Source organism: Callionymus lyra, chromosome 3 (genome assembly GCF_982586985.1).
Source record: "Callionymus lyra chromosome 3, fCalLyr1.hap1.1, whole genome shotgun sequence".
Taxonomy (NCBI): Eukaryota; Metazoa; Chordata; class Actinopteri; order Syngnathiformes; family Callionymidae; genus Callionymus; species Callionymus lyra.
In genome coordinates this window covers 34,323,749-34,351,324 of record NC_141820.1, presented here as the reverse complement: position 1 = coordinate 34,351,324, position 27,576 = coordinate 34,323,749, and the positions used below count along the sequence as shown (strand labels likewise).

Here is a 27,576-nt window from a genome sequence, read left to right as displayed (position 1 = left end):
CATGTGAAGCTTCAATTCTCTGCTGAATTATGTCATTTTGTTTATAGTAGTACGTGTTGTATCAAACTTGTAATTTCACATTTTCTCCCTCTGAGAAAAGCCATGATTTACATTTTCAAGAGAGTTCTTTTATTTTCTTTAACCTTGTTGTCATTATCTTCCTCTGGTTGTGTGTGCATGCAGCACATCACTATGGACAGCTACATTCCGTGCCTGACTGATCTGTGCAAGGCTTTGTGGGAGGTCATGCTGAGCTATCACTGCACCATGCAGTGGCACGAGGAGCACGACAAGCAGGAGACTCCAGGTAAAGTCCGGTTAAAAAAACAACACTTGCACCACATCTTAACTCGATGTAACACTTGTATTCTCCTAGATGTATTGTATAATACTATAAATGTGCAAACCTATGAAGATCCTATAAGCCCAACATCACCTGGTATTAATGTTTTTAGTTGTATAAAAGGAATCCTGAGAATGACCCTAATTATGTATTCCATTTCATGTCAAATCATAACAAAGTTATCTCAAGACTCTTTACAATTGGAAAAAAAGAAGAAAAAAAACCCAGATCCCAGCGAATCAACCATGTGTGAATCATGCGTTTATAGATCGGTTGTTAATACCTTTATTCTTCCCACGTTGGGAAAATGTAAGATGGATTCATTCTTGATCTTCTGCACTACAGTTACTTTTTAATTTTCTTTGTGATGTTTATCTGTGTTTTAAGTTCAGTCTTAATGCGCATAACTCATTCAAGATATGTGTTAAAAGGAAAACAATATATTATAAAATCGTCTGATACCATTTTGGTTCAAATGTATTGAGATAATAATAATCATGTAACCTCTTGATCAACAGTTGTGGACTGTGGTTCTGTGTTTTTGAAGGCCATTAGTGTAATTGCAAGAGTTGCTACTATTTATAGATCCAAGAGTCACAGACGTATTGTTACCTTAAAGAAACGCCTGTATTGGTTTAGAAAAATGAAACCGGTTTCAGTAAGTATTAATCACTTTCTCTGGCAACAACATGGATCCGTACCACTGTCCTACACGTTGAATGATTGAATACATTTAGAGTCAGCTGGCTCCATGCAAGGAAAGGACAAATGCCCCGTTCACTGTCACGAGTCTCATCGTTCATCTTGCTGTTTGATTGGCTGTCGCCTCCATGCCCCTTTTTAAAGATATTCCAGCCTGTGCATTGAATGAGTTTTGACCTTTTTTTCCTGCTAATGTGTGTGTGGCCCACCATCAGAGTGATGTACTGCACAATCAATAATGCACATCTATTTGCCCTTGTTTTTAAAGTGACACTGACCCCTTTCTCGCAGTAAGAGGCGACTGGTGTGTTGATGAGAACCATCTTTACCTTGTCTACCTTCACACTTCCCTATATTAAGTTTCAGGCTCTCAACAGTAAAATTCAGTGCAACACGTCAGTAATTAATCTTTTCACACAATGTGAAGAAGGGTTGTTTGGGTGACGAACATTGGTCCGGGTCAACCTTTACCTGACAAAACCAGCCTGCTTTAGTAGCAAATGCTCCCGACAGAGTTAACTGACAGTCACATTTGTGTGAGTGTATATAAGCTTCAAATCTGTCCTCCATTGTTGGAAAAAACTCGGCACGTTCTATTAAATACCTTTGTCTCCAGTGATCTGCAACACATTTTGAAAAGTAGCAACATTTTCACAATATTGAGAGATCTGTCGCGTTTCTGAAAAACCTGTTTGAAGTCATGCAGTTGTTGCAGAATGAGTCATCGCAGGAAACAGTGGGCATTCTTCACTCCTGCCGATGCTTGTCCTGTAACAATCTCACTAAAGGTCATGTACAACTTGCCACCCACAGGCAGGAAAACTTTAGGATATGCTTATAATTGACCTTAACATTTTTATTTTTGGACACACCGTCTCCTTGTAACGTTCCCCCACAGAGTTTCTTGACTTTCTCAAGTCTCAGCTACTGCCACTGATGTCAAAATACCAGGCATGTATTTTAGAAAAACAATTGTGCCTGCATGAGTCAGGTACCTGGTTTGCTTTAGACGGGTCTGAAGAAGAGGAAAAAAATTGATAACTTATAACAAACGTTTTCATGACAAAGAATTGTGTAAAAATTATTTTTTAAACCAAATAATTAAATATAAAACGAATAACATAATTTCTGAAGATCTCTCTTACATTCAAATATAATACCTGTGGTCTAAATTTTATAAAAATGTAAATATTTGAGTTTACATCAGGCTTCCTTTCCCCTGACCCGATGGAGTGGTCCTCCCCTTTAAAATCTCCACTGAGAGGTCAGTAGTCATCAAGCAATTTGTTTGAGCGAGTCCATAAGACATGTAAAGTAAAGTAGGATATAACGAACATAAAATAACTTGTTGATGAAATATGGTTCATTTTAATTGCACTTTTAGATCCACAGATGATTGATGTTTACGGTCAGTTTAAGGAATGGATTTACCATATTTGTTACAAATCAATATTATTATCTTCGATTCAATGGTTGTAATGTATGATTGTGTATTTTCTCTTATTATATCAAATTTATCGTTGGGGTCATCTTTACCTTAAGAAAGTAAAAAAGTAAAGTTGAGAAAAAGAACACGACCATTCATAAAACAACAACAAATCAGAAGAATATAAAATCATTATACATATTGTACCCCCGACACCTTTAATATGATAAAGATATATTAAGATACCACACTAGAGTGCGTGTACTAGAGGTTTTGCATTTGAAAGTCAGTGGAGCAGATCTCAGTAAAAACACAACCTAGATGCGAAAAGTGGTCGAGTGGTCGCTAGAGAGTAGGTGACAATTCCCTGTGATGCCGTATAAAAGCTTTCATAAGTCAGTAGAACAACATTTTCAAACCTCTTGATGCACTTAACAGTCTTGGTGAATGAAAGAAAAACGTCAGGGAAAACAACAAACCAGAGCTCGACTATTGATCAGCTGCACATGAGCAATAACACCAGTAGATGCACGTTTTTATTTGTCTTTTTTGTAAGCGTGCAAAAACAGAGGATAACACTCTTTATTATTATAATTATACACATTATTTACTATACTTGTGCTTCCCCACCAACATCTAAACAGCACAGGGTTATTATATCTGAAAACCTTCTCCAAATACTTCTCTATTTTTAACAGTTTGATCTGAACTTCTACTATCAAATAAAAAGTCATTACAGGTTTTGTTACTTGACCTCAGACCTCAAGTCTTTGTCAGCATCCTGACAGTTTGGAGGACAGACTCCTAATTTAACTGTCATTGGTTTGTCCGTCTGAGCCGCGAGAGCTTGAGGGACTCAGTCCTACGCTTTTTGTTTGATCCTATAACTCTTAATGATCAACCTTCACCTGAACTTGCTTTTTTGGAAAACAGAACAACATTTTAAATGACCCTGTCAGGTCAAGGTTCATCAAGCCTGATAAGCTGTTACTGTGTCAAACTTTTTTTGCTCAGATTTAAGTTTTTCAATCGACATAAATGTGACACTTTGGTTAATCATTGATTTCTTTGTTGTGGCTTTATTTGAATATCCAGATGACCCAACATCTGCTGAGCGAGACAAGTCAGTGGTGGACCGTGTTTATGTCAAGAAGAAGCTGGAGCACGGATTGACACGGATTTGGCAGGTTGTAAAAACCAAGACAACTTTGTTTCAAATAAACAAAAATGTTATTCAATGTTTATTTGCAGGATCATGTTGTTGTAGAATTACTTGGCGTTCTGAAATTCTTTGCATGTTGAGTAGGATATTAAAGAAAATTGAAGTTGGAGTCGCCCAGCCTCACTCTTTAATTATGATTTACTGATCATACTATTTAAAAACGTTTGACAGTTTGTCTCCTTGTTGCTCTTGCCAGGACGTCCAGTTGAAGGTGAAGGCCTATATCCTGGGCACAGATATGTCCAACTTCAAATATGATGATTTCATTGTGGTGTTGGACGTAATCAGCAGGTGATGGGTCTTTGTTTTATACATTCAACTGCAATACTGAAGAACAAGAATATGTAAAAATCAATTACTGGTAAATGTATTTAAATCATGTAAACATCTGCAGTGTACCATTATTTTGTTCGCCACAACTCTGTAGTCACTCGATTTATTTGTTTTCAAACCTGAAAAATGTGTATTAAAATGTACTAAAATTAGGACTGTGGCAAAAGCAACACTATATTTATTACGATACATTTAGTGCAATGATTTCCTTAATCTCTTCTAGGCTGATGCAGGTGGGCGAGGAGTTCTGCAACAGCAGGTCAGAAGTCCTGCAGGAGTCCATCAAACGCCAGAGCGTCAACTACTTTAAAAATTATCACAGGTAACAAAACTTCTGACCCCTGATAGACACATAACCGTCCACATTTATGTAGTTTTAGAAATACATATCAAACTGATGCTTAAAATGTTGCTTGTGTTTGATGAACATGTTACACAGTTTTAAGCTGCAGTAAGCAGAAACAAATGAAAATTAGGGATTGTAACAGTTATACATTTCTAGAGCATATTGATTATTAGAGAAAGACATGCAATATGTTCAGAATAAAATTGAGCTGTTTATTTCAATATTGTTTATATTTTTATCATCAGATGCTCAATAATCTTTTTTAATTTTTTTTATTCACAAAGTAAATATGACAACCAATGAAATGCCTACATTTATGACAAAACTGTCTTCTGGCTGGTGGCCACAGATATATGAGATGAATAGAAAGTGAATATATATTGTTAATGGGTTATTTAACAATAAAAGCTCACCTCTACTAATGTGTTAGTCAGTGTGCTGAAAGGATGCTACATCTCAATTTACATCAGTTTCAGTACACTTGCCTATTTTAATATGGTTTTTTTCACATGCTTGTTTGTTTTGTATACATCATACATTTTCAACTAAAAGTTCATCATTAATTATTATTACAATTAAAATCTGATCTTCACTGCTCTGCCAGGAGTTAAAGGTATCATGTGGTTTGATTGGGAGCCATATGTCAAAAAATGATCTAGAAGTAGTGGCTTTACAGGGCATCAAATATGACCTACCCAGAGAAAAGGTTGCTGCCAGGGTCACCCATCAATGATTATCTCCACCCATCTCTGCACCTCTCAACATAGCCAACAGCAATATTGAGGGCATTTCCAACGTCCACACAAGCAGGGACTGTTTTCTTGTTCCTGGCCCTACATAGAAGTCCGAAATATGGTCTAAAAAAACAACGTTTAATGTAATATTCCTTTGCAAAAACCTGCTGAAAGAGCTTTAAAGAAATTCCTTATAAAGTTGTGTTTGCTAAATATAACAATATGGAATGCTATAATAAAGTAAAAATGTCAACACATGACATTCAAATCTTTTAGGTGGTAAAATGTGTTTTTGGATCTGAATTTCAATTTTTATTCAAAATTAGTTTTAAATGCAATTCACTTATTCTTAATACATTTGTAAAAAGTATGTATACAAACGAAACAACTTGCTTTCTGGTAGTGATGGTCTGATGAAGCTTCATGAAGTAGTGTCATCATTTTCAGAGCCCACTAGATGGCGGTCTCTGCATTTTTCTTTGTCTTGACCAACTGTTCTGAAACATCACATCATTTTCAAACTGATGGCGCCCCTTACTGTCCTCTGATAAATATGACACTGCTTCATGAAGCTTCATCAGACCATCACTACCTTCTAGTCACAAATCTTATTCTCTAAACATCCATTAATAATTGCTCAGTATTTCTTCCTTTGTTTCTAAAACTTGTTTCTTCTTTTCACGCTTTTATACCGCATTGATTCTTTTGTCTACTCTGATGACAGGGCACGACTAGAAGAACTGAGAATGTTTCTGGAAAATGAGACGTGGGAACTCTGCCCAGTCAAGTCGAACTTCAACATCTCTCAACTCCATGTGAGTGGACCTCTCATCATTGCACCGCGATGACAGTTAGTCACTATATATTAGTCATATAGTCAATAGTCAATATGAAATTGTTGCGTTATCAGTCAGCACAAAGTAATATGTGTTTATATTAATATTTACATTAATGCTGAAGCCCATTTTGCAATAAATATACTTGCATCCCTGTTTTTGTGTTTAGTAAACACATCATGTTGAGTGTTTATGAAGTGACTGTTTAACAAAACTGAGGGTGTTGTTATTGTCAAACAGGAAAAACAACTTGAAGGTGTAGAAAAAGACTTTAAACCAAGAAATGTATGTTGATGAAACGTAAGTGCAACTGAGCGTGCTCAACTGCTTAAAGATTAGTGTCAGGAAGGACTTGTTAGAAGGTAATGAATAATTACAACCTCTGTTGCTTCTCACTGGTTTTTAGTCAAAAAATGTAATCCAATCATGTCATCATCCAACCATAAGATTTCTTTTGCATAATGTTGACAGATGGATAGGTGGGTTGAAGCAAAAATGGAGGATGAAATGCTAAATAAAAAGCGATGCATGCCAGGAAAGATAAATGATGGACAAACAGGTGTGTGGTTAATGCACAGATAGACTGACATCTAAATTGATGCACACCTCTGTGGATGGATGCAAAGCTAGATGAAGGTAAAGAGGATTGCAACAATGCATACATCCTTAAAAAAAATGCTCCTAAAAACTTAAGAATCACTGTTGGTGTAAAAAAAACCCAGACCATTTTAAGAACTTATATTTATCCTCCATCTCTCTTGCTTCAGGAGTTTAATTTCATGGCCCAGTGTCGCTCCCCGTCCATCTCCCCGAGCAGACAGGCCTCATCTTCTGGCAGCCAGACACAAGAGAACCCATCCCTCTTCCAACAGTTCCTCCTAGATGGAAACCCCTTTGAGATGCAAATCGAGGAGAATGAGGAGGAGACAGAGGACGTCCTGGCATCTAATGGGGTAATCACTTTAATTAAAAATGTCCAATTATATGGCTATACTGTAGCATTTTAGACGTAGATTTCTTATAGAGTTATAAAAAATATATATTTTCACAATCTCAGTGTCTTGTCAAACCTGTTATGGTCAGTGTTAAGAGGTGAAAACCCGATATACCGTAACATAACAACCACAGACAGCCCATTATCAGGACCAACATTGACTTCGACGCATGCAGTCAACAATCAATAAACCAGTCGGGGCTTATTTCTGTGTAATGTAAACTTCATATTAAACTGAGGCAACTGGTCTTGGGTTTCGATCAGAAGTGTCAAACTTATGCTGTGTCTCAAATCTCGCACTTCTCGAAGTGCACTGCTTTACAGTACATTGTAAAGCACATTGTTACGCACTTACTGGACAGCTTCTTCTTCTTCCACTATTTAACACTGATAGAACCCTATCGCCTGGACTTTTCGCAAATCAATACAAGTTATTACGTTTTTTTTTTCATTATTTTTTTTAAAATTATTGTTGTTGTGTTGTTTTGTGGTAAAATGAGTGTTTTCTCAAGACATTTATGCCGGTATCTGCTCCGAAGACGCGTCATCAGTAACGTAGCTTCTGTCTAGCGTCAGTCAGTTCGCACGCTGCTCAATGTGAACAGACTTGTGTACTCAAATTAGTAAGTGGAAGTGCGCGATTTGGGAAACACCACTCGTGATAGCTCGCCTAGTGACTTTATGTGGCCCACAAAAAGGTTGTTTCAAAATCAAAGTAGATTTGTGGCCAATGTTTAAGATCAGAGACCTAGACAGACCTATAAGAGTAAAATAGTCAAAGAAGTAAAAGGTATGGTTGTGTTAATAAAGACAGATCCATGGATGAAAATATACCTCATATGCAAACCTAACTGCTAAAGGTTTTTGGTTCCTAGTTTTACACCCCTGGTTTAGATGTCTCCTACCTTGGGTTACCCTGCTATGATTTAATTTGTATAATTTAATACTATTTTAATTTTCAATTATTGAATTTGACAAGGCAGATCCCTGGATAGATATGCATATGCTGTGTAGTTTGCAGATAAAAATAGCAGCGCTCCACCATAGAAGAAAACATACAGGTAAGTGCTAAAGGGGTTTGTGGTGAAGTAAAACTACTAGAAGTGCCACTTTGGCCTCATACATAATTGAAAAAGTGAAGAGCAGTTCTCCCCCTCAACAGCTTTTTCCACTCCACGTAGAATGCCAATATATGATGTAATGCTTTGAAACATCCGCCAAGACAGAAATTAAATTTATTGAACTTATTATCTTGGTGTACCAAGTTGATTTCTTCATATAAAGAAGCTTTTTTTTAAATTGATTTAAAAGCGTATAGAAAAGTCCTCTTATGTTTAACCTGAGGTTAATTTAAGGCCATTTAGTTTTTGTTCATGGACATTGAATATTGTCTGGTCTAGTATTGGGGTGAAAACAAAGATGTCAAAAAAGGACCATCTCCCTCCCTGCTGGTCTAGCTGTCAAGAGTAGAGTGGCTTGCTGTGAAGCCATATGATTCCATCTGTGTGAGGAAACCGCATGAGCAATTCAATGCTACTCTCTAAGGTGACTCTATAAGGTGAACAGGTCATTAGAAAAGTGATTTAACTCATGTCCATGGAAGTGCACCAGATTTTCTCGGAACTCGCACTCGGAGAAGGGTAAAGAGAGGTTAGCGAGTGGAAATTGAATACAAATGTGCAGGATTTTTCAATTGTGTAACTTTTTGTTTTGGTCTGAGATTATAAAAGCTTCATGTTGCTTTATACAAAAGCACTACAAATGGTAACGCATAACATTTTCAATAAATTAACTCAAGATTTTTTTTCCAAGATTATAGCTGCTGACATAATTACTTGGACTTTTATTAACACATAAGCAGATTGTTTTCTGTCTTGAGTATCTCAAACTCAATTTATATTGGTCTGATTTGCAAGATTTGATTGTTCTCAAGAACTCAAAAAGGCTCTTAAGGAGCGCTTAGACCGAGTGTTTCCCAGTCACGTTCCTAACGGCCTTCTTAAGAGAACCATAAGATCAAACCAATGACCCTCGCTCAGTTCAATTACATCTGTTAACTTTTATTGCCGTGGAAAGTGGTAAGTTATAGTGTGTTTTCTCATTTAGTTACAAAATTCCTTCGCCCTTGAATTATCATTTGAGTACAATTATTATTGCAGCAAAAGTAGCGTGTTCCTTCCAGTCTTGGATGCATTTATGTTGATTGTGAGTTTACTGTTGTTTTACAGATTAATTAGACGAACAAAGATTAATGAATGTTGAACGGTTCAACCACAGTAGTACTATTAAGTCATATATGCAGATGTTTGTGGAAAGAATATGTAGTTTAATAATACGCTTTGATTTGCTTCTTCTTACACCACTTTTTCAAGCAATAGTTCAACCATAATTCAAATTTCCCTCATTTTCTACTCACATTCATGTCAACTGAAGGGTTGGGATTCTTTTCAGAATATTCCGTTCATTTTTATAATTTTTTTAAGTCCATTTTCATGAGCGACTGGAGGTCAGTCGTCTTAGTCTTCATCTTCATCCAAAAAGACACTTAAAAACATCCAAATACCTCAATAGTGCTCGTCTGTAATGTCCGTCTTGTATTGAAACCTCGACAAGTGCAATTGTTTTCAAAAAATGAAACACATCTGTATTGTAAGCATGTTTGTAGCAGAAGCTTAAAGGCTAACATGCTAAACAGACAGGAAACAAAGTCTACTGTCTACACTCTCAATCTGGGAACCTGGTCATTGTTTGTTAGTAAAAAAAAAGGACAAGCATGTCGCACATGCAAGCAAAGTTTATTCAGCAATCTAATTTGATATTTTATCCATCAAAACAACCAACAGGTTTTGATCATTTAAAGGTAACGGGTGATTTTCTGCCAATTCTGTTTTGCTTGTATCTGTACGAGTTGTGGTTTCTTCAATTTTGTCCCCTTCACGTTGTACTGTAGTACGAGTCGGATGAGCTGGAGAAGAATGTGTACCAAGATTACGACAGTGACAGTGACGTCCCAGAGGAGCTGAAGCAGGACTACATTGACGAACAGACGGGTGACGCCCCTTTGAAGAGGTCAGTCATACTGTTTCCTATTACACACAACTCAGGGGACCATTGAGGTGTATGACATGTCAATAATTAGAGCTATTTGGAAAATATATTTGAAAAACAATATGGCGGAGAAATAAAGGCAATGAATTTGATTAATTTGAAATGTTCTCATGTATGTTTTTTCTACACATATAGCGCTCGGCTTTTTAACCCTCATGTCGAGACCGTTATAAGAATAAAGCATTTTGTGTTGTACACCCATGAAACTGACTAGAGGAAAGCATTATTTGCTGAGGTGGAGGATATTTGTGTTGAGATGTCAAATGCAACCAAATAAATCTTAAATATGCATAATGTATTGGAAGTTGATTGAATTGTCCCTGTAATGCACAGTTGAAATGATTACTCAGCATTAACACATTATTTTCAAAACTGCTGTACAGCTAATCCACGTAAGAGATGTATAATCACGTATACCTTGGGACACACTGGAACACATTGTCATTAGTTTTTCTGCCTGACATGGAACACAGCCTGAGATGTAATGAACTGTGACACGTATTTACTGTTTGTAGCCCAGGGTTCAATTATTCATGCCTGTGATATGGCTGGTATTTTTGCCTGATCCGAGTCGTTTCCCTTGCTCTCATTAACCTGAAGTTAATTTCCTACTCTTATAAGCCGGTCCCACTAACGGCTAATAATGAAATGGGTCACATACGCACATCCTGGAATTAGAAGGTCCATGTGATGATTAGTGACTAATAACGCTCATAATGGGTGTCAGTGGTGAACTCCAGATCTCCAGATTCACACACTTTGCCACCGAGGTCCTCCTGTGTCACGCACTCTGTCCAATGGCTTCTGATTGACCAATTATAAGACATGAACTCACACAGAATCTACTCATTCTTACAGAAGATTAATCTGGGAGTCATTATACCTTCGTCTTTTTGAACTTGCATGATGAACTTTCCCATGCACTTTTCATCAGCGTTTCCCGGGAGACGATAAGAAGCAAGAAAAAGTCTGATTATAACCTGAATAAGTCAAATGCTCCAATCCTGACCAACACAACCCTCAACGTCATCCGGCTGGTCGGTGAGTCCTTCATGCGCATGCATCCACTTTTAATTTAGGTTACCTTGTCATTCATTTGGGTTCAGCAATTAAAATGTCTTTTTTGACGTCAAGTTACTGTGGTGGTGTGACTTGACTGCAGTCGAGTGGGTTAGCCTTCACCCTCGGCTCTGGCCATCTTATGATGTGGCATTCTTCTTCAAACCTAAAGACCAGGTTTCACATCCTGCCGTCTTTTAAAGAATGGACCTAAAATAAACCAGTAATTTTAAGAAGTGATTGAGTGTCGAGTTAATTGTAGTAGAGTTATAATTATGATAATTATAATGATAATAATGATTTTCTATTGAAACTGTCAGACTGACAGAAGTCAAAAAGTGTTTTACATTAGAGCAGAGATAAAAACACACATGACTAGATAAAGATGACGCGTTAAGAATAGCACAACACATCAGTAGAATAATATGAAGAGCAGAATGAAATGCGATAAAAACAACTAAAGCAAGACCACATCACATAAAAGAATGTCTGTTAAAGTGTTTTTTATTTTATATTTTTGTTTTGACTTTGGAACAGCTTATGCCCAAGGATCTAAGACTGTAAGCATACGTGGTCAAAATGTCAAAAGATTTTGCTGGGAGCCAGACTAAGGCCAGATTTTGAAGCAACTAGGAAAACCTTTACTCTTAAGACGCACAGGATGCCAGTACATATAGGCTCAAACTGGGGTGAAGTTGTCGTCTTTTAAAACCATTTAAAAGCCTGGCCAGTGTATTTTGGACCAGAAGATTTTTTTTTGTCTGGACTTAAGAAAGTGTGTTTAGGAGGTCGGATTTTTTTTTTTTTTTCATTTTATATAATATATATATTTATAGTAAGAGTGCCATCAACACAGCTGTTTTCAGATTTGTTTATTTCTGCAGCAAGGATATTTAAGCATAAAATGTTTCTACGAATGACAATTTGTTTGAAGAAAATGAAATGCATACGAAAAAAGGAAAACATTTATTTTTTTCTATTTCTTTTTGACCCCCAATGGTACTAAATATATTCACATTTAAGCATCTTAATAATATAGAAGTCTTTGCTTTTTTTCACTGACTATGTTAACTTGTTTTGAAAAAACAGAGTCACTATTCTTAAATGAAGCTATAACATGTATATATTCCTGATGTTGTGTTTGAAATAATAATCATCTCAGTGTGAATTTCTCTGTCATGATGTGTAACGCTTACTGCTAATGACCTTTAATGCATGTGTAATGTGTATCTTCAGGGAAATACATGCAGATGATGAACATCCTGAAGCCGATCGCCTTCGATGTAATCCACTGTGTCTCTCAGCTTTTTGACTACTACCTTTATGCCGTCTACACCTTCTTTGGACGCAACGATATGGTAAATGCTTTTTGATTCTTCTATTTCAGGAAAACTTTGACATATATAAAATACCTTTAGGAAACTTGTAACTCCTGCAGCCTAAGAGCTAGAATGTCACAGAACCAGTCCTTTGTCCTTTCTGTGTGGCATTTAAATACGTATTTCTAAACATCAAATGATGGTTTTTAAATTCTAGTCAAAGGTTTGAATAAAATAGTGTGTTCTCAACCGGTAGTTGAACATTAACGGCTACATAGAATGAAAATATCAATCACTGCTTGAATGTTGTTTTTTCTCTTCTATTTACTTCACTTTATACCAGCCTCCTATATCATACAACCTTCAGTCAATTAAAGAGCAGCTCGTGTTTATTAACCTCGAGATAAAAAAAGAAACATGCAGGGCTGGAATAATAATAATAAATCCATAAAGAAATCATAAGTTACTAACTAAATCATGATCTATTTTGCTTTTGTCTGTGTTTGGTATCAACCAGTCCAACAGTCACTGTCATCGATGCTTGACTCAAGGTCAAGGTACCACTTATATTCACTCAAGTCAGTTTCTAGTCTTTTAGACATATTTCAACTTGAGTCTCGGATAAAAACATGCTATGTAAATTAGGGGTGTAAGAAAATATCGATATATCGATATATTGCGATATTTTTTACCTTTGAAATAACATGTTATTTTAATTTTAAGTTATTTCATGGTGTATATTTCAATAGTTTGTGTTTAAAAGACGATCATTCGATGTTTTATTGTACAATTAACACTCAAATATTTACAGTGTTTATTCATTTGTGTGGTGCAATTAAACCCCTGGCCACTAGTTGGCAACATTCGTGTGCCAAAGTAACAAGAAAACCGTCAAGTAGCAGCAACCACTGAAAGGATACACCGGGCTCCAGCAGCTTTTAAATCTGATAGTTGGACTCATTTTGGCTTGGTTTAATTTTAAGAAATTCTGACAAATACTGGATATTGCATGTTGCCCCAGGTTTTTAAGACGGTAATGCATTGAGCGAATTTCATATAGGTTTACATTTTTGTACCTTTTTTGAGAAACACTACAAGCACTTTCACATTTGATTAGAGAAAGTATTTGCTCATTACTTTGTTGTAAAAGCCAGAAAAAGTGCTGGTTCTTTAAAAGAAACAACATGTTGTTGTTCTTATAGTATCGCAAGATATCGCAATATATTGAATCGTCACAAATGTATCGTGATGCGTATCGTATTGCCAGATTCTTGACAATACACAGCACTAATATGAATAGGGGCAGTTACCTGTTGTCTTGAAGTACAGCATCATTTTTTTTCAAAGCTCAAAATCATCACATTATAAATTATATTTTCATGTCCATGTTGCAATGAGAGTGAAACATTGGTTGAACTTCTTGGTTGATTTAATAGTTTTACTTTAAAGAACTTGTTTTTTACATCGATTGAAGTCAAATTTATTCACAAATCTCTGTGACACGCTGAGAAAATTCATGTGAGTGATGGGTTACAGTCTCTGAGGCCCCCTTAGTTCCAGCACTCAAAACTGTCTGAAATGTCTTGCACACGACCTGGAATCCTCTACACACAAACACTAAAATGTGCGAAAGCGATGGCCTCAGGGAAGTGGTGATGATTCCAACCAAGCGAGTTTATTTCCCATCAAAGCCAAAGAGCTTCTCTATCTACGGGGGTTACCCCAGCATACATTAGTCATTTGTGTTTGTCCTGCTATGTCACAAGCTTGCAATGACTGCTTTTTACCATTTTGTCACGACTGTTATTCACACAATGCTCTTTTTAATCTGTAATTGCTGTTTGTAATTAACTGTTATTTGTTTTCCAACCCACACTCTTAGAGGTCTGTTCTCGATGATTATTAATTTGTCTTTCAAAATATCTAGACATTGTGAAGCAAATATGCAGGTATTTTAGATTTTCTTTTATTAGTCCCACATGGAGAAATTTGACCCAGATACAGCTGCTAGAAGAAGAACCAGAGGAATAACAACCGACCCAAACTTGATAAAAAAGTACAAATGATTAGAACATGTGATCTCGAAGTGTCCTCCAAGGATAACACTACTACAGTAATTGGATACAATGTTAGTTATATGCACACTATACACACAGAGATTTGTGGATACTATTTAAAAGAAAGATATTGTTATTGTAGAATATTAGAGTTGCTTTTTCACAAATATTATCCAGTTAAGTTGCATAGCTTGACAGTTTCAGGTATTACTCTTGTGTAAATGTAACATCCAGAGGTAATAGTTTTAATAAATATTTAATTGTCCCCCATATAGTCATAAAGTTAAAGCCCAACTGTAGGATTAGACAAAAATAAAGTATTTGAAAGAACCTCAGAAATAGATTCAACTAATGGCTTAATCACACTATTATTTCATTAATTATTATAATTACTCGGCCAAATTTGTCTCACGTTTTATCGAGTCCTCATTTTTTTTCTTTTAAGTTTTTTTTTTTTGTTTAATCATTTCTTTTGTGCTTCTGGACATCTGTAGCCTGTCCCAAGCCCATCTTTGCCGGGCCACAGTGGCAGAGAAGGTGGCTCTGCCAGAGTGGTGGGCCCAGCTTGCTTGGTAAGACTAGAGTTCGAGTAGAATCTCCCCCACATACTTTCACACTTGTGAGCCCTCAGGTGTGTGTGTGAAGTACTTAGGAGTGCTTTTCATTTTCAAGTGTTTGGTTGCTGACTCTTTCCTCTACAACCTCCCTTTTTCCTCCAAGTATTGTAGTTTAGTTAAACCATCTCCTCTCATGTTTGGACTTGAGTTGGTGTGAAGTTGGATTGTAGTGAAGATGCTCTTGCTGAGTACGTGAGAAGAAACCCGATGAATGTTTTGAGGCACGTCATATCGCTGTGAAGTGTTTGCTCTCATTGATGGAAATGTTTTTGCCTTCTCACTGACAGAACCTGTGAATGTTTCTGTGCCCGTTTCCCTACAGTATGAGTCATCCGGTCTGAGTCTTATCAGCAGCAGACTGAGAACCACACTGAACCGAATCCAGGAAAGCCTCATTGACATGGTAAGTCTGTCGCACAATCCCCCTTTTCTGTCTTCTCCCCTTCATTCCTCATTTCCCTCTGCCGCTCTTCTTCCTTTTACCTGTCTCCTTTTTTGACAAAAACATGCCCTCTCTCCTGTCCTCGTGTGGCTTTGCCCTCTTTCATTTTTTTCCCACAACTCTCTCTGACCGTATGTGCAATGTAATTGTTAAAAGGGCCTCGCTGTGGTAAAATACATTATGGGTTGTTATTATGTGGCTTGTGGCCACTCAAATACCTGCACCTTTCTGTGTTTAACTGACCAAATCTCGACAGATGTGTGTTTTGTGCGATTCCATTAGGGCTTTCCATCCCGAATCTCCCCACTGGTACTTATGGTAGAAACAATTAGGTTAATGCTGGTCACTGTCTGGAACACAATGACGCAATAGTTGTTGTTGGCCTTTTTTACGTATTCCACAGTAATCGTCATTTGTGTGTAAAAGTAAGACGTAAAATGTGATGATGTTTGTAAGATTACATTTCTTTTCTCAAGAAACTCACAATTGCAAGATTGATTGATTTTTTTTTTTTCTTCACAATGGCAAACATGAACTGTATTATTCAACCTTAGAATGTAAAATACACATTTAAAATATCACTGGAGTGTTTTATGAAGCATTATGCCAATGCCAATTAGATTAGATTAGGTTAGATAAACTTTATTGATCCCTCTAAGATTCCTAGATACCAAAAATGTTTTTTCTTTCTGTCTGTGAAGAAGTTAATTCACTGTTGTGTTGAATGGGTTGAAGATAATAAGATAACAATTGGTTTAATGTTAATCATTTTATCGAATGTTTCTCAATTAAAAAAAACCTTTCAAAGTTTTGAAAAGTTGAATTGTACTTTTATAAAATTTAACTTTTATGGTATCATATTGAATTGGTTAAATGTCTTTTATTCAGATTTTGTTATTCTACCAATGTCTATTGTTTCATTCAGTTAATGAAATATCAAAAATAATTTATAAACCATTTTTCTGCCTAAAATGATTTCCCTTTCAAACAACAAACTGATTCATCTTTGCAAAAACAAACATAATTGCCGTTTTAATGATTCCTAAAAGCGGTAATATAAAGGTCAAGTCTCTGTAAGACACAGGAATTTTTTGTAGCATTACTCATATTCAGAAATGAATTGAATCAACTTTAAATTTATAACCTTCTTGCTTACTCAAGAAGGCAACATTAAATGCTAATGTATGTTTCATATTGTGTGATGTGTAGCTTTAAGCGACTTATTGAAAGTCAGGCCACGTTCGAGCCTGAAGTTTTCCTTCACAACATGCTTGATGATAAACTTTGGTGGCTGCAATCAGGGCGAGCTCAGTTTTAATCTGCCTGCTGGCAGGATGTTGAATAAGATGAACCTATTGAATTGTTCTCCAGGATGAATCTCATTTGCATGTGTTATCATCAGCACTTTTTACCAGTATTTTGTTGCGAACGCATCGTTGAACACCAAGTTGTAAAGTTCATGATCCCGTTTTCAATTGTAAACAGAGATGAGTTGAATTGAAGCTAGAAAAACACAATTGTGAATTAAGTTGCACTGTGTTGTCTGCCATCAGATCTAGACCATCATTTACATGTCATTTGTTCTCTGGTTAGACTGTCAGACATTTTCAAATGTCAGCGTGTCTGTGTCCGACAAGCCACTTTCATCGAGCGTCTGTGGAGACTGTGCTCGTCCCTGATGCTCCGGCACAGATGGACCGGGAAGGATGACCACAGAGTAGTACTTGTGCAAATGAACACTCCCAGGAGTGGAGAAGTGGTCGACCCTTTGACACGTGAATGCATGTGTTTGCAGTTTAAATGGGCACGATGGTATCACTCTGGGGCCATTACTGGCCTTATGATTAAGAGCCGTGTGAGTCGAACTGAAGAGAGCTCAGTCTGGGTTTCCAACTACATTTGTCGACTCCCATGTATTGGAAAATGCTTTTAGCTCAAATTTCCTCATATGAAAAACTATTTTAGCCTCAGTAAATCATTCATTGTTGGAATGAGCTCCCGATTTCCACGGGAACACACTGCTCCCAAGCTTTGTGGTATCAACTGTTATCTCTTTCTCAGCTAATGGTTTATTTTTGTTTCACATGATGACTTGAAGATGTATTGATTTTGATAATTTACTATGTTCGTGTCATATTTGATGACTTAATGTTACATTTAACCATTTACAATCAATGTATTTCGCTTATAGATCAACTCATCTTTTGTAACCAGTATAATATTTGCATTTTACAGTATGTTTTATATGAGCTACTTTTTCAAAAGTATAGTTTGATAAAGATATTTTTTTAGTTACTCAAGAATAATTAAATGCATTTCCTGAAATCTATCCTGAGAGAGTTTTTTTAAATCCACTCTTCGGCATGAAAATATAAGACATCTATCTAGTAGTTCCACCTCTTGGTCTTAATCTTTTCTTTTTTTTTTTTATAAATGGTCTGTCCAGAAAGTAACTCTCTTCCTGTGACGTAAGCTAACAAGTAGTGCTGCACCTGAATACTCAAACACACTCGCACTCTCTCCAGAGATAACGGGAGGGTAGACCTCATTTGTAAACAGATTATAAAGTTAATTGCACACTGCATTTCAATCGAGCCGTCAAATCCTCACGGTTTTCTTCCTTTCATTTGTTGATGCGAAGGTCGGATGCTAAAAAAACAATGTACTGTAATGACTCTGAGTCCCATGTGATCGGAGCGATTCTATCTCATCTTGTCTCGAGTACAGAGGTGATCCTATGTAAATTGGGAACTCTACAAGGGAGATAGTTTCTACTTTTCGTTGGACTTTTTCTTAATTACTTTTTAAGACTCCCGGGATTCACAAGTCCTTGCACAAATTAAGCCATTTTGTTTCGTTTATTGTTACATTTGTGGCCTGTGAGAAGATATTCTACGGCTCTCCTTCGTCCATGTTCAATGATGATTTGCAATTTCAGATGGTCAAGGAATAATGACATTACATAGCTTATATTATTTTTCTACATTACCTTTTTAGACTCCTATGATTCACAAGTTCTCATTTATTATTGTTGAGTGTTAAAAAGTCTAAAGTGGACGATGATTACTAGGTGAATTTACTTTTTTTATTCTAATGTTTTTTGCTGCTACTTTTGCCTGTGTGCATTTGTGAATGTATGACTAAGTAATAAACAAAGAGGACATGTTTCACATCCGCTTCATCTGCACCTTCTACGTCTGTGAAAAGTTGTTTTTTTTCTTTTACAATTTTGAAATGTTAATCTTGATGTCCATTAAGGTACCATGGTTTTGGGCCAAAATTGAAACCAGGAATGATTTGAATGGATAATGAAGTCACCGTTATAAATGATCGTGGAGAACTTCAACTCCTGAATTGTTATTGGTTTTGCTCTAACCATATATTACCTCAAAATGCTTCATGGCACATTCATTTAAATGTGAGATTGGTCTAAGATGTGTTTCCAAGCATTTACAAAAGATACTGACCTTAATTCCAAGACATCTTTTCTCGCTTGTGGTTCCACCCTTTTCTCTACCCCCTGCATTCCAGTCTAAAATGTATGTACAGCATTTAGACGTGCATAAAGGCCACGGTCATGCTGTCAGTTTAAGCCAGTTATTATTGCCGTGTCCCTCATGAAGCCGCATCACTGTCCAATCTCATCTCTCCATTGTTGCCAAGTGCCTCGCTCTGCAAAGTGCAGAAAGCTTGAGGGAGCCACCATTTGACACAGACTGTAGATCATAATTAATCTCACTGATGTTGATGGAATTCTAATAGTGAAGATGACACCATTTCTGTGGATCTTAATGTACTGCGCTGTTCTATAACATTATCTTCATGAACACAGTTGCAGCTTTTCTTCACCGCAGTGTCATTAGCGACTTGCAAATGTGTTTGCCCTTAAGATCTCACTAGACTAATAGTGAATCCATGAGACTGAGATGGAGATTCAGCTTCCCTTTGACCAGGAGTCGCCAACATGATGCCTTTCTTTCTTGTTGCCTCATATTTAACTTTTCATTATCCTTTTTATGAGTGGAAACTTTTGCTATTTCTATACAATTCAAGTGAGATGAATATTGATTCTGTGAGACCACCTGTCTAAACATTCTTCAGGTATTGACATGACTGATGACGTTCAATTACGCTTTTCATCTGTTCTTCCCTTGGAAAGACAAGTCTTTCTCTCTATGCTGTTGTAGTCTTTCTGTCTTAGCACACCTCTGTTTTCGTAAACCAAGTAGTAATGTGGTTGCGTTGTCTGTTGGACATAAATATCTCAACATTTAATAAGCATATTATATTAATTTAAGTGGTAGAAAATATAGAGCTTTTGATAAATAATTAAAGTGACTTCTGGTTGATTAGAAATTTTGCGGAAGGCTACTATAAAGTGTAAAAAAAACAAAAACATCATTGATATTAGCTCGTAATTTATTCGCTCACATGCAGCAGACTTTATTAAAATGTCTATTAAACATTTTCGTGTTATCTCCTGAGAAGCATTCATTCAAAATACGCCGCATGGATACAGAGAATAATTAGACTTCACAGGCAATTGAGAATAACTGTGAAAAAACCCTTCTAGTTGTGTCAGAAAAATGAAGCCTATTGAATGGGTGTCCAACTGTGCGCCCGATCTAAATGAAGGCAGCATACCGAAGCCAAGAAGCAGGACAGGCGGGCGATAACTACTTTTCTTCAATCTCTGTTATCGGCTGGCTGCCTGCCTACACTTGACTTGATGAATGAAGTCGGTCATAAAAGAAATCGAAATTGATGGCAAACATACTTGTAATTTCAAACTTGTCAATGGAAGTCTTGATTTTTTTTTTTTAAATGTCTGATTTATTTTGCATACAATTTCAAGAATCCTGTGGTTATGCCAACTTCCTTTTAATTATTTTTTTTTCTCCATGTGGATTAAGTGTTCTGCAGAAGGAGTCCCTAACCTCTTACGCACTACAGACCTGTTCATTGAAGGCTTTATTTTCACAGATGTAAAGTGCATTAAAAAACATCTCAACGTGATGCTGAATCAGCAGGTTTTATGCACAGGTTTTTTTTTGAGGAAACACGCTCTTCTTTTTAAAATAAAACACTGCTCAAACATTGATAATCAACACAAATGATATGACATTTTTTTTGGTTTTGTGCCGACCGTTGTTAAATACTTCAGTGACTTTTACCAGTGGTTGAGGACTACTATTCAACGGGGTTACTGTTAAATATATTGACACAATTGTGCTACAGTTTAACTAATAACCTGAAGCAATTCTTTTATTTATAACCATTTTTATAATTGTATTCTTGCGAAAGAAAAATAAAGAGGCAAAATAAATTAATGTCATTATTGTCATGGATGTTGAAAATTAATATGATCTGGACACTGAGACAGAACAATTCAAGCATTGCAATAGCTGAAGTTATATAGCTAACAAACAATATTATGCAGACTTATAACCAAGAAAGACAGAATAATTTTTGTCTGATACATTATATTATTGTGTGTATTCTTGTCAGCATGAAAACAAATTAACCATCAGACCTTAAATTTCCTAGAAATTGTTATTGCTTAGTTTAAAAGACTGAGCTTTACTGTATGTTATATGTTAATGTTTTTATGTGTTAGCTATTTTCTTTTGTTGTTAAACTCTTATTCACAGTTCAGATGATAAGAATCAGTCACAATTATGTCAACAATTTGTTTTAATTTTTTAATGATATTATATCAATGTTCAACTCACGTTTTTCCTGCCAAAGCAAATATCCATTATTAGGATATTAATATTATCAGTAGTAATATTACTGAGCAATCTATTGAGTTGCTCAGTAATATTACAGTAATATGCCAATACAACAAATATGCTGTAATGGCATATTTCCTCTCTTCCTGCAATTGAAAGGACTTTTCAGGACATGTCAATTATACTAATGCATTTACTGACACTTTTTTTTTCCTCTATTTGCCAGTAAAAGCCACACTCGGTTTATTAGCTTATTATTATTATTAGAAGTGTTTTAGTTCTCTTATTTTTTTTTACAACTCCTGCAGAACCTAATTTTTACATTTAACGTAATTTAACATTGTGTATTCATCGTGGGCAATCTCTAAAAGTTAACCTCTGGCTGTGTGTAGTTGCATATTGTATCTTACACTTGTTCTCTAAAAAGTATAAACTCTAGAAGATAAATTCAGATTTTAAACTCCTTAAAATGTACAGCAGCTGGAGAACATTAGTAAGACAATTGTATCAATCATGAAATACGCAATTCAGCAGTTATTTCACTTTATTTTAGCAATAAGTCCAACTGACAAACTTGTGCAACAGTTTTTCATATTTTTACAATGACTTCTTTTTTTCCATTTACCTTAACACATGCATATTCATGACTTCAATAAAACCAAAAACATTAGGATTGTAAATCATGATGTCTGGTTCGCTACTGGAATGTTTCCAGCAAATGCTCAGTCCGCTGAAAATTGGCGTTAAAACCACTTAATTCAGTAACAGCCGGTGACATCACATGAAGCTTTAATGTTTTATAATATTTAATCTTTTTTAAATTTATTTTATTTTTATGTATTCTAAAGGAAAAATAATCCTATTTGAAATAAATTGCATTGCAAAAAAGCTTTAATATGCTATAAATAATCTGTGTAATATATAATTCTATACATATTTATTTATTTTATTCATGTTATAAAGGCACTACAAAACAAAACACAACAAAAGAAGACCTAGAGAAGAGGGGGAAACAGGTTTAAAAGAAAAGTCAGGTAATATGTAGAGACTACTAATATAGTTGTTTTTAGCCATTACACACAAATCAGGATCTTATGTTGACTAAATCTTGGAGATTAGTTATAGTTAAAAAGTATAACCATCACAGTTTGTAAGAACACAAACACATACAAGAATCTCATACACACCTGTAACTATACAATTAAGTAAGAGGTGTGACTTCAAAAGTGTATTGTAAATCCATTTTACAAAAAAAAGAAAGCTGTATTCTAAGAAATGAAGTGTCACTTATCTTAGAATGAATGTCTCGATTTGACAATTAAGGTATTCCTGAAAACTAAAAACATGTTTTGAATAACAAGAGTTCAGTGGCGACACACAAGTCGATGCTGCTTCATACTTAAGACGACTCAGGATTCACTACACAGTGAGCATTAAGTCATTTCCTTAATTTGTTTTGAAATCTGGTTATTTTGCCAACAAAGGTTTCAACCTATTGTGGAAACATAATGAATTGGAAATTGGGAGTCTGGTTCATTTCAATTTTGGAATTGCTAAAAACTCATAAAATGCTCTTCTTTTCTTCTTTTTTTTGTTATCTTATCCCCTCAGCCCTCCATCCATCAATATTCATGAAGCATTCACCATGAATGGAGGAAACATGAAGCCAAAACTCATGGTACATGAAATGACTTGGTTGGGTGAAGAACAATTGGCAAGGTTCATGTTGTTTATGGTGTTAAATGAACAATGAATAAACTTCGTTAATTGCCTGAAAACTCTTGGCCCTGAACTATACATTATGGGCTTTTGTAATTATAAAGACAAGCTATCAAAAGCTTGCATCAATTGTTCTGCTGTGTATTTATTTTGAAAAAAGGGTTTATTATTGCAGGATTTCTGCTTTGACAGTGTTTACTGCTTTTATATTACGGCACAAGTCTATCAAACTGGCTGAAGATTGATTTCTGGACTTCTTTATCTGCTGTAATTAACAATTATTTGTGTGTCTCTTTTTGTGTGTGTGTGGGTTTGGTGCAGACAGTTGTGTTGGTTTGGCACCTCACCACAAATGGCTGCCAGCTGCTGCCTCATTTTTGCATCACTTTATCGTTGTTCCGCAATCATCAATCATTTGTTGCTGCCCACTAATGTGCTTTCTGGGTTAAATCCATAACCACTGCGATTTGAGCCTGTTTCTCTGTGAAGTGGTTGAAAAATGTGTTCGAACAGTGAAAGTGGTGGGTGACATTGACATTGTGACCTCAGTTGAACTTGATTACTCATGACTCGTGTTATAAATATTCAGACCGAGGATGTGGGAAAACAGGAATAAAGGTGGAATCGCCTTAAAACTTTTTATCACTTGTAAAAAAAAAAGGTTTATGGTGATACATTTTTCTACTCGGAAGTTGTAGTTTATTTTAAAAAGGCGTAACCATTGTCATCGTTTTACCATAGCTTTGTCAAAGTTAACATTTTTGGGGAGATGATGACAACATTATAGTTAAACGGGTGATTATACAAACAATACAAACGGTAGTAAACAGACTGAAAGTAACAGTCTGTCTAAATCCATTTTATGAGTTTGTTTTGCTTGTGTAATTTGGTTTTAGTCTAATTTTCCCTCACTTTTACATCCATGTCATCTCACGCACACAAAATTACACAACTGCAAATTGCAGAACACAATTGATCTTTTACAATTGAGAAAACAAGTCCTATTTTATTATTTTACCTTAATTAATTTAGCAGCAGTATTTGATACAACTTATATGATATCCCTAAGAATGTGTATTTTTGGATGGATTTACAGGTCAACAGAAATGAAACACCTCAGCATGACAGTGTCTCATTTGATAAACTGTATCTACCATCTAGATTGCAAAGTCAGCATTACATAAGCAGATGATTGATTTAATACAATTACAAATGGCTATTAAACTACAAATGAAGAGTGATGCCTGCTTTGATAACGTAATACAGGACATGACCTCGCACAGTGGCTAACATCCCACGTCCTCACTGCTTCTACATGTTATAATAAAGGGACTAATGGGTGAAGACGTTACATTTTAAACCTCATCCTCCTCAAAAGATGCTGTAATGGCAAATTTGTAGGATTTATTTCTTAACATATTTGTTACTTTCGTTTTTATCACTAATGTACTATCTATATTGTAATTTTAGTTTCAATAGTGTGTTTATGAATATGTGTTTTTGCTAATCTGTATACATATGTTTTGGTTAAATGCATTTCAAAACTAATAGGGTTAATCAAATGTTACACATTATAATAAAAAGTTTAGATTTATGTGTAGATAAATGATTGAAATAAAATGTATTATTATTATTATTATACCTATAAAGATATTCGTTCCAATTTTAAATATGAATCTAGAATATACTGTATATTGTTCATTCTTGCTGATGGATGATCAATGGCTTTGACGCAGACCATAGTGATTGATGGTGGAATTCTATTTGAAATCGCTCTCCTCTGTCAAGTGAAAGGATCGTCAGGTCGCAGGATTGAGGGGTAGCTAAATGCATCAAAGGGAAGATAAATGCTGGCCTTTATTGTGTGTTTACTCAGCAATATTTTAGAGCCTGTGTTTGAGTTTTAGAGGTGATTGAATTTTAGATTATGCTACCTCCTGGCCTTTCTCTATATATTGTGAATTTATTCCTCTGCTTTGTTGATTCAGGGAAACCACTATAGTGGACAATTATATTTCTTGTTTGTGTTTTTTAGGAGTCTGCCGGAGAAAATGCAGGAGTGGTCGGACCTGTGGAGGACAGAAAGGAGAAGGTACCAAGCCCTCATCTGAGCCAAATGGTGGTCCTGACCAACAGTGGGACTCTCTACGGTCTGGCACAGCGAGTGGTGGCCACTGAATCCTTGTAAGTATCCTTCCAAGGTGCTGTATTTTCATAGTATTAGCACACATTTAGCATCAATCAGATTGTTACATTTGAGCTTATAAGACTCTTTAGACAGTTTAAAGTTGTTCACAGAAAGAATTGTAAGGCAAAGCAGTTCTAAGAAGATATATTAACTTAAAGGTCCACCTTCTAAACACTTCCTTGAAGAACATGTACTTGTAGATTTAAAAAAAAAAAAAAGAAAGAATGCTCTACAGGCCTTTATTCTCTATCTGTCTTGACATTTCACCATCTTAAAGGATCATCTGGTGCCAAAGAACGCTACTTTTCCTTGGTGTCCCTCATACATTTGAAGAACGACTCCTCTGACTGTGGTTTTCATCTTTCCTTTTGCCTCAAGTGTCATATAAGCATATTTGGTCAATGTATAGATTATTTAAAAGAGCTGGAGCTTTGTCTCAAATGGCATACTTGCGTATTTAAACTAAGTATTTTTAGTGCATTTTACGTCTCAATTCTTAGTATGCAAAATGTAGTGCACCATGTACACTAAATTTGCGTACTAAAAGGCCCACATAACTGATAATGGTTTGATGGAGACTTTCTACCCTAAAAGGCCACCATCTTGGTGACGTTGACATTGTAAACGGAAGTGCATATATATATGTACAGGTGCATTTTCAGCAGCAGTAGGAGGATGACGCGTCTTCGGTGCTGATACCAGAGTAAATATCTTGTGAATATTTCGTTTCTCATATTACTTGATCCAAACTTGCACAACGTGCTGCCAGCAGATGTCTGCAATAGTGTTCCTACAGTTGGTTGCAATCATCATTAAATAGTAGTAGAAGAAGAAGCTGTGCGTCATTTCTTTTTAGTGCGTAGCGACAGTGTTTGATTTGAGACATACTACCTGTCGAGAATTTGCGTACTAGTACTGAACTAGTACGTACACTATCCTGATGTAACTGCACTAAGGGAAGTATGCGATTTGAGACACAGAAGTGAATTTATGATTTATTCATTATGATTTTGAAAAAAAATAAACATCTGTCTTTGACAAGTTGTTGACTTCCCATACTGAAATAATGTCTTAAAGATACAACATTCTCATCCTGAATACACCAGCAAACCCTTTGTTAAGGTATTAAAAGACCTTGTGGAAAAGACTACCTGTCAAGATGGAGAGCATTTTTATTTCGTCATATAGGACCTTAGCCATCAGGTTAAGGTCTTGGGTAGATCTAGAGTGATAGAAACCGCAGTCAGACTTTGACTGTCTCATATTGTTGTTTTTCCAACCTTGCTGTTAAAGCCAAAGAAAAGGTCGACTTTTCTCTGGAGATTTCTGTTCTGCGTGGTTATATCCTGTTTGGAAGCCCGTTTAGTTCTTTGAGTAGGTGTTTTCTGCCACTGAACTCCGAAGATCAACTCCAAATGCTTTTTTCTGACTCTGGCTCCAAACATGTCACTGTGGTCATTCTGTATCAAATACCCTTTTTGTTATTTCCAACTAATGTTAAGAACAGTTAAGCATTGTGTTTAATGCTGTGTACTGGGTGAATACATAAGACCTTTAAAGCTAAACTAATTTGTTTATTCATGTGTTTCTTAAATAGATCTTGGACCTTTATTGTACTCATCAGTTTGTTTCTGTTTATACAAAACTATTTTATTTCAAAAATTTACATTACACCTAAAACTCGTTTTTTCTTGAGCTAAAATCTAGTATCGAGGTTTGTCAGCGCAGGGTTTGCCCTTTAATTTAAATAAGGTAGGTTTTTTTTATTGTTTTTTTTTATTTTTAATCTACATTAAAAATTGATTTAGCTAGAAACCAAATAAACAATTGGAACAAGTGGAATTATTACAAATAAAAGCTGTTGGGATTTTTATTTTTTCTACCTTCTATCATTTATTGGGTAAAGCTAATATTTAATATATTTTTGGGTGGTAACACTAAATACTCAGACAGAACACAAACATAACTTCTACTCAAACCACCAAACCTTCTGCTCTATAATCATTTTCTCCAGTTAGGGCTTGAAGTTCTAGCACTAAGCTAGCACCCATTAAAGAGTTGGCATTTAAAAGTTCTGTGAGTTCAGTTGGACTACATATTTTTGTCTTTGTTTTTCAATTATTAGTCCCGTTCAACTCAACAGCTTTCTTTATCCAGTCCTCAGGAATTAATAATTTGCCTGCAAGAAGATTAATGTTAATTTTTCTAAAGTCTGCTGCACTTTGGCTTCAAGATTGCTTTCTATGGCTAGCCAACCGATGAGTCTGTCTAAATCCATTTTATGAAATTGTGCTGGATCTTGCCAGCAGGAGAGATTTATGGACTTGATATTTTAACGTGAATGTTTTTTTTGTTTGTTTTTTAGCATTCTCTCTAGGTGACCAAGATGATAATACCAG

At 35.8% G+C, this 27,576-nt stretch overlaps 1 protein-coding gene across 2 annotated transcripts in view; it reads left to right on the top strand.

Moving 5' to 3' along the window:
* The window catches only part of vps50 (VPS50 EARP/GARPII complex subunit), a 71,867-nt gene that overhangs the window by 34,228 nt on the left and 10,063 nt on the right, over positions 1-27,576 (top strand). The window contains exons 13-24 of one of the 2 annotated variants that reach the window (XM_087787658.1): positions 184-307; positions 3,567-3,658; positions 3,890-3,984; positions 4,250-4,348; positions 5,831-5,921; positions 6,710-6,895; positions 9,887-10,005; positions 10,979-11,085; positions 12,340-12,461; positions 14,974-15,051; positions 15,419-15,499; positions 25,025-25,173. In XM_087787658.1, the coding sequence (XP_087643784.1) occupies positions 184-307; positions 3,567-3,658; positions 3,890-3,984; positions 4,250-4,348; positions 5,831-5,921; positions 6,710-6,895; positions 9,887-10,005; positions 10,979-11,085; positions 12,340-12,461; positions 14,974-15,051; positions 15,419-15,499; positions 25,025-25,173 (1,343 nt within the window). The remainder of the gene's footprint in view (positions 1-183; positions 308-3,566; positions 3,659-3,889; positions 3,985-4,249; positions 4,349-5,830; positions 5,922-6,709; positions 6,896-9,886; positions 10,006-10,978; positions 11,086-12,339; positions 12,462-14,973; positions 15,052-15,418; positions 15,500-25,024; positions 25,174-27,576) is intronic. The other variant, XM_087787660.1, reaches the window with a different exon arrangement.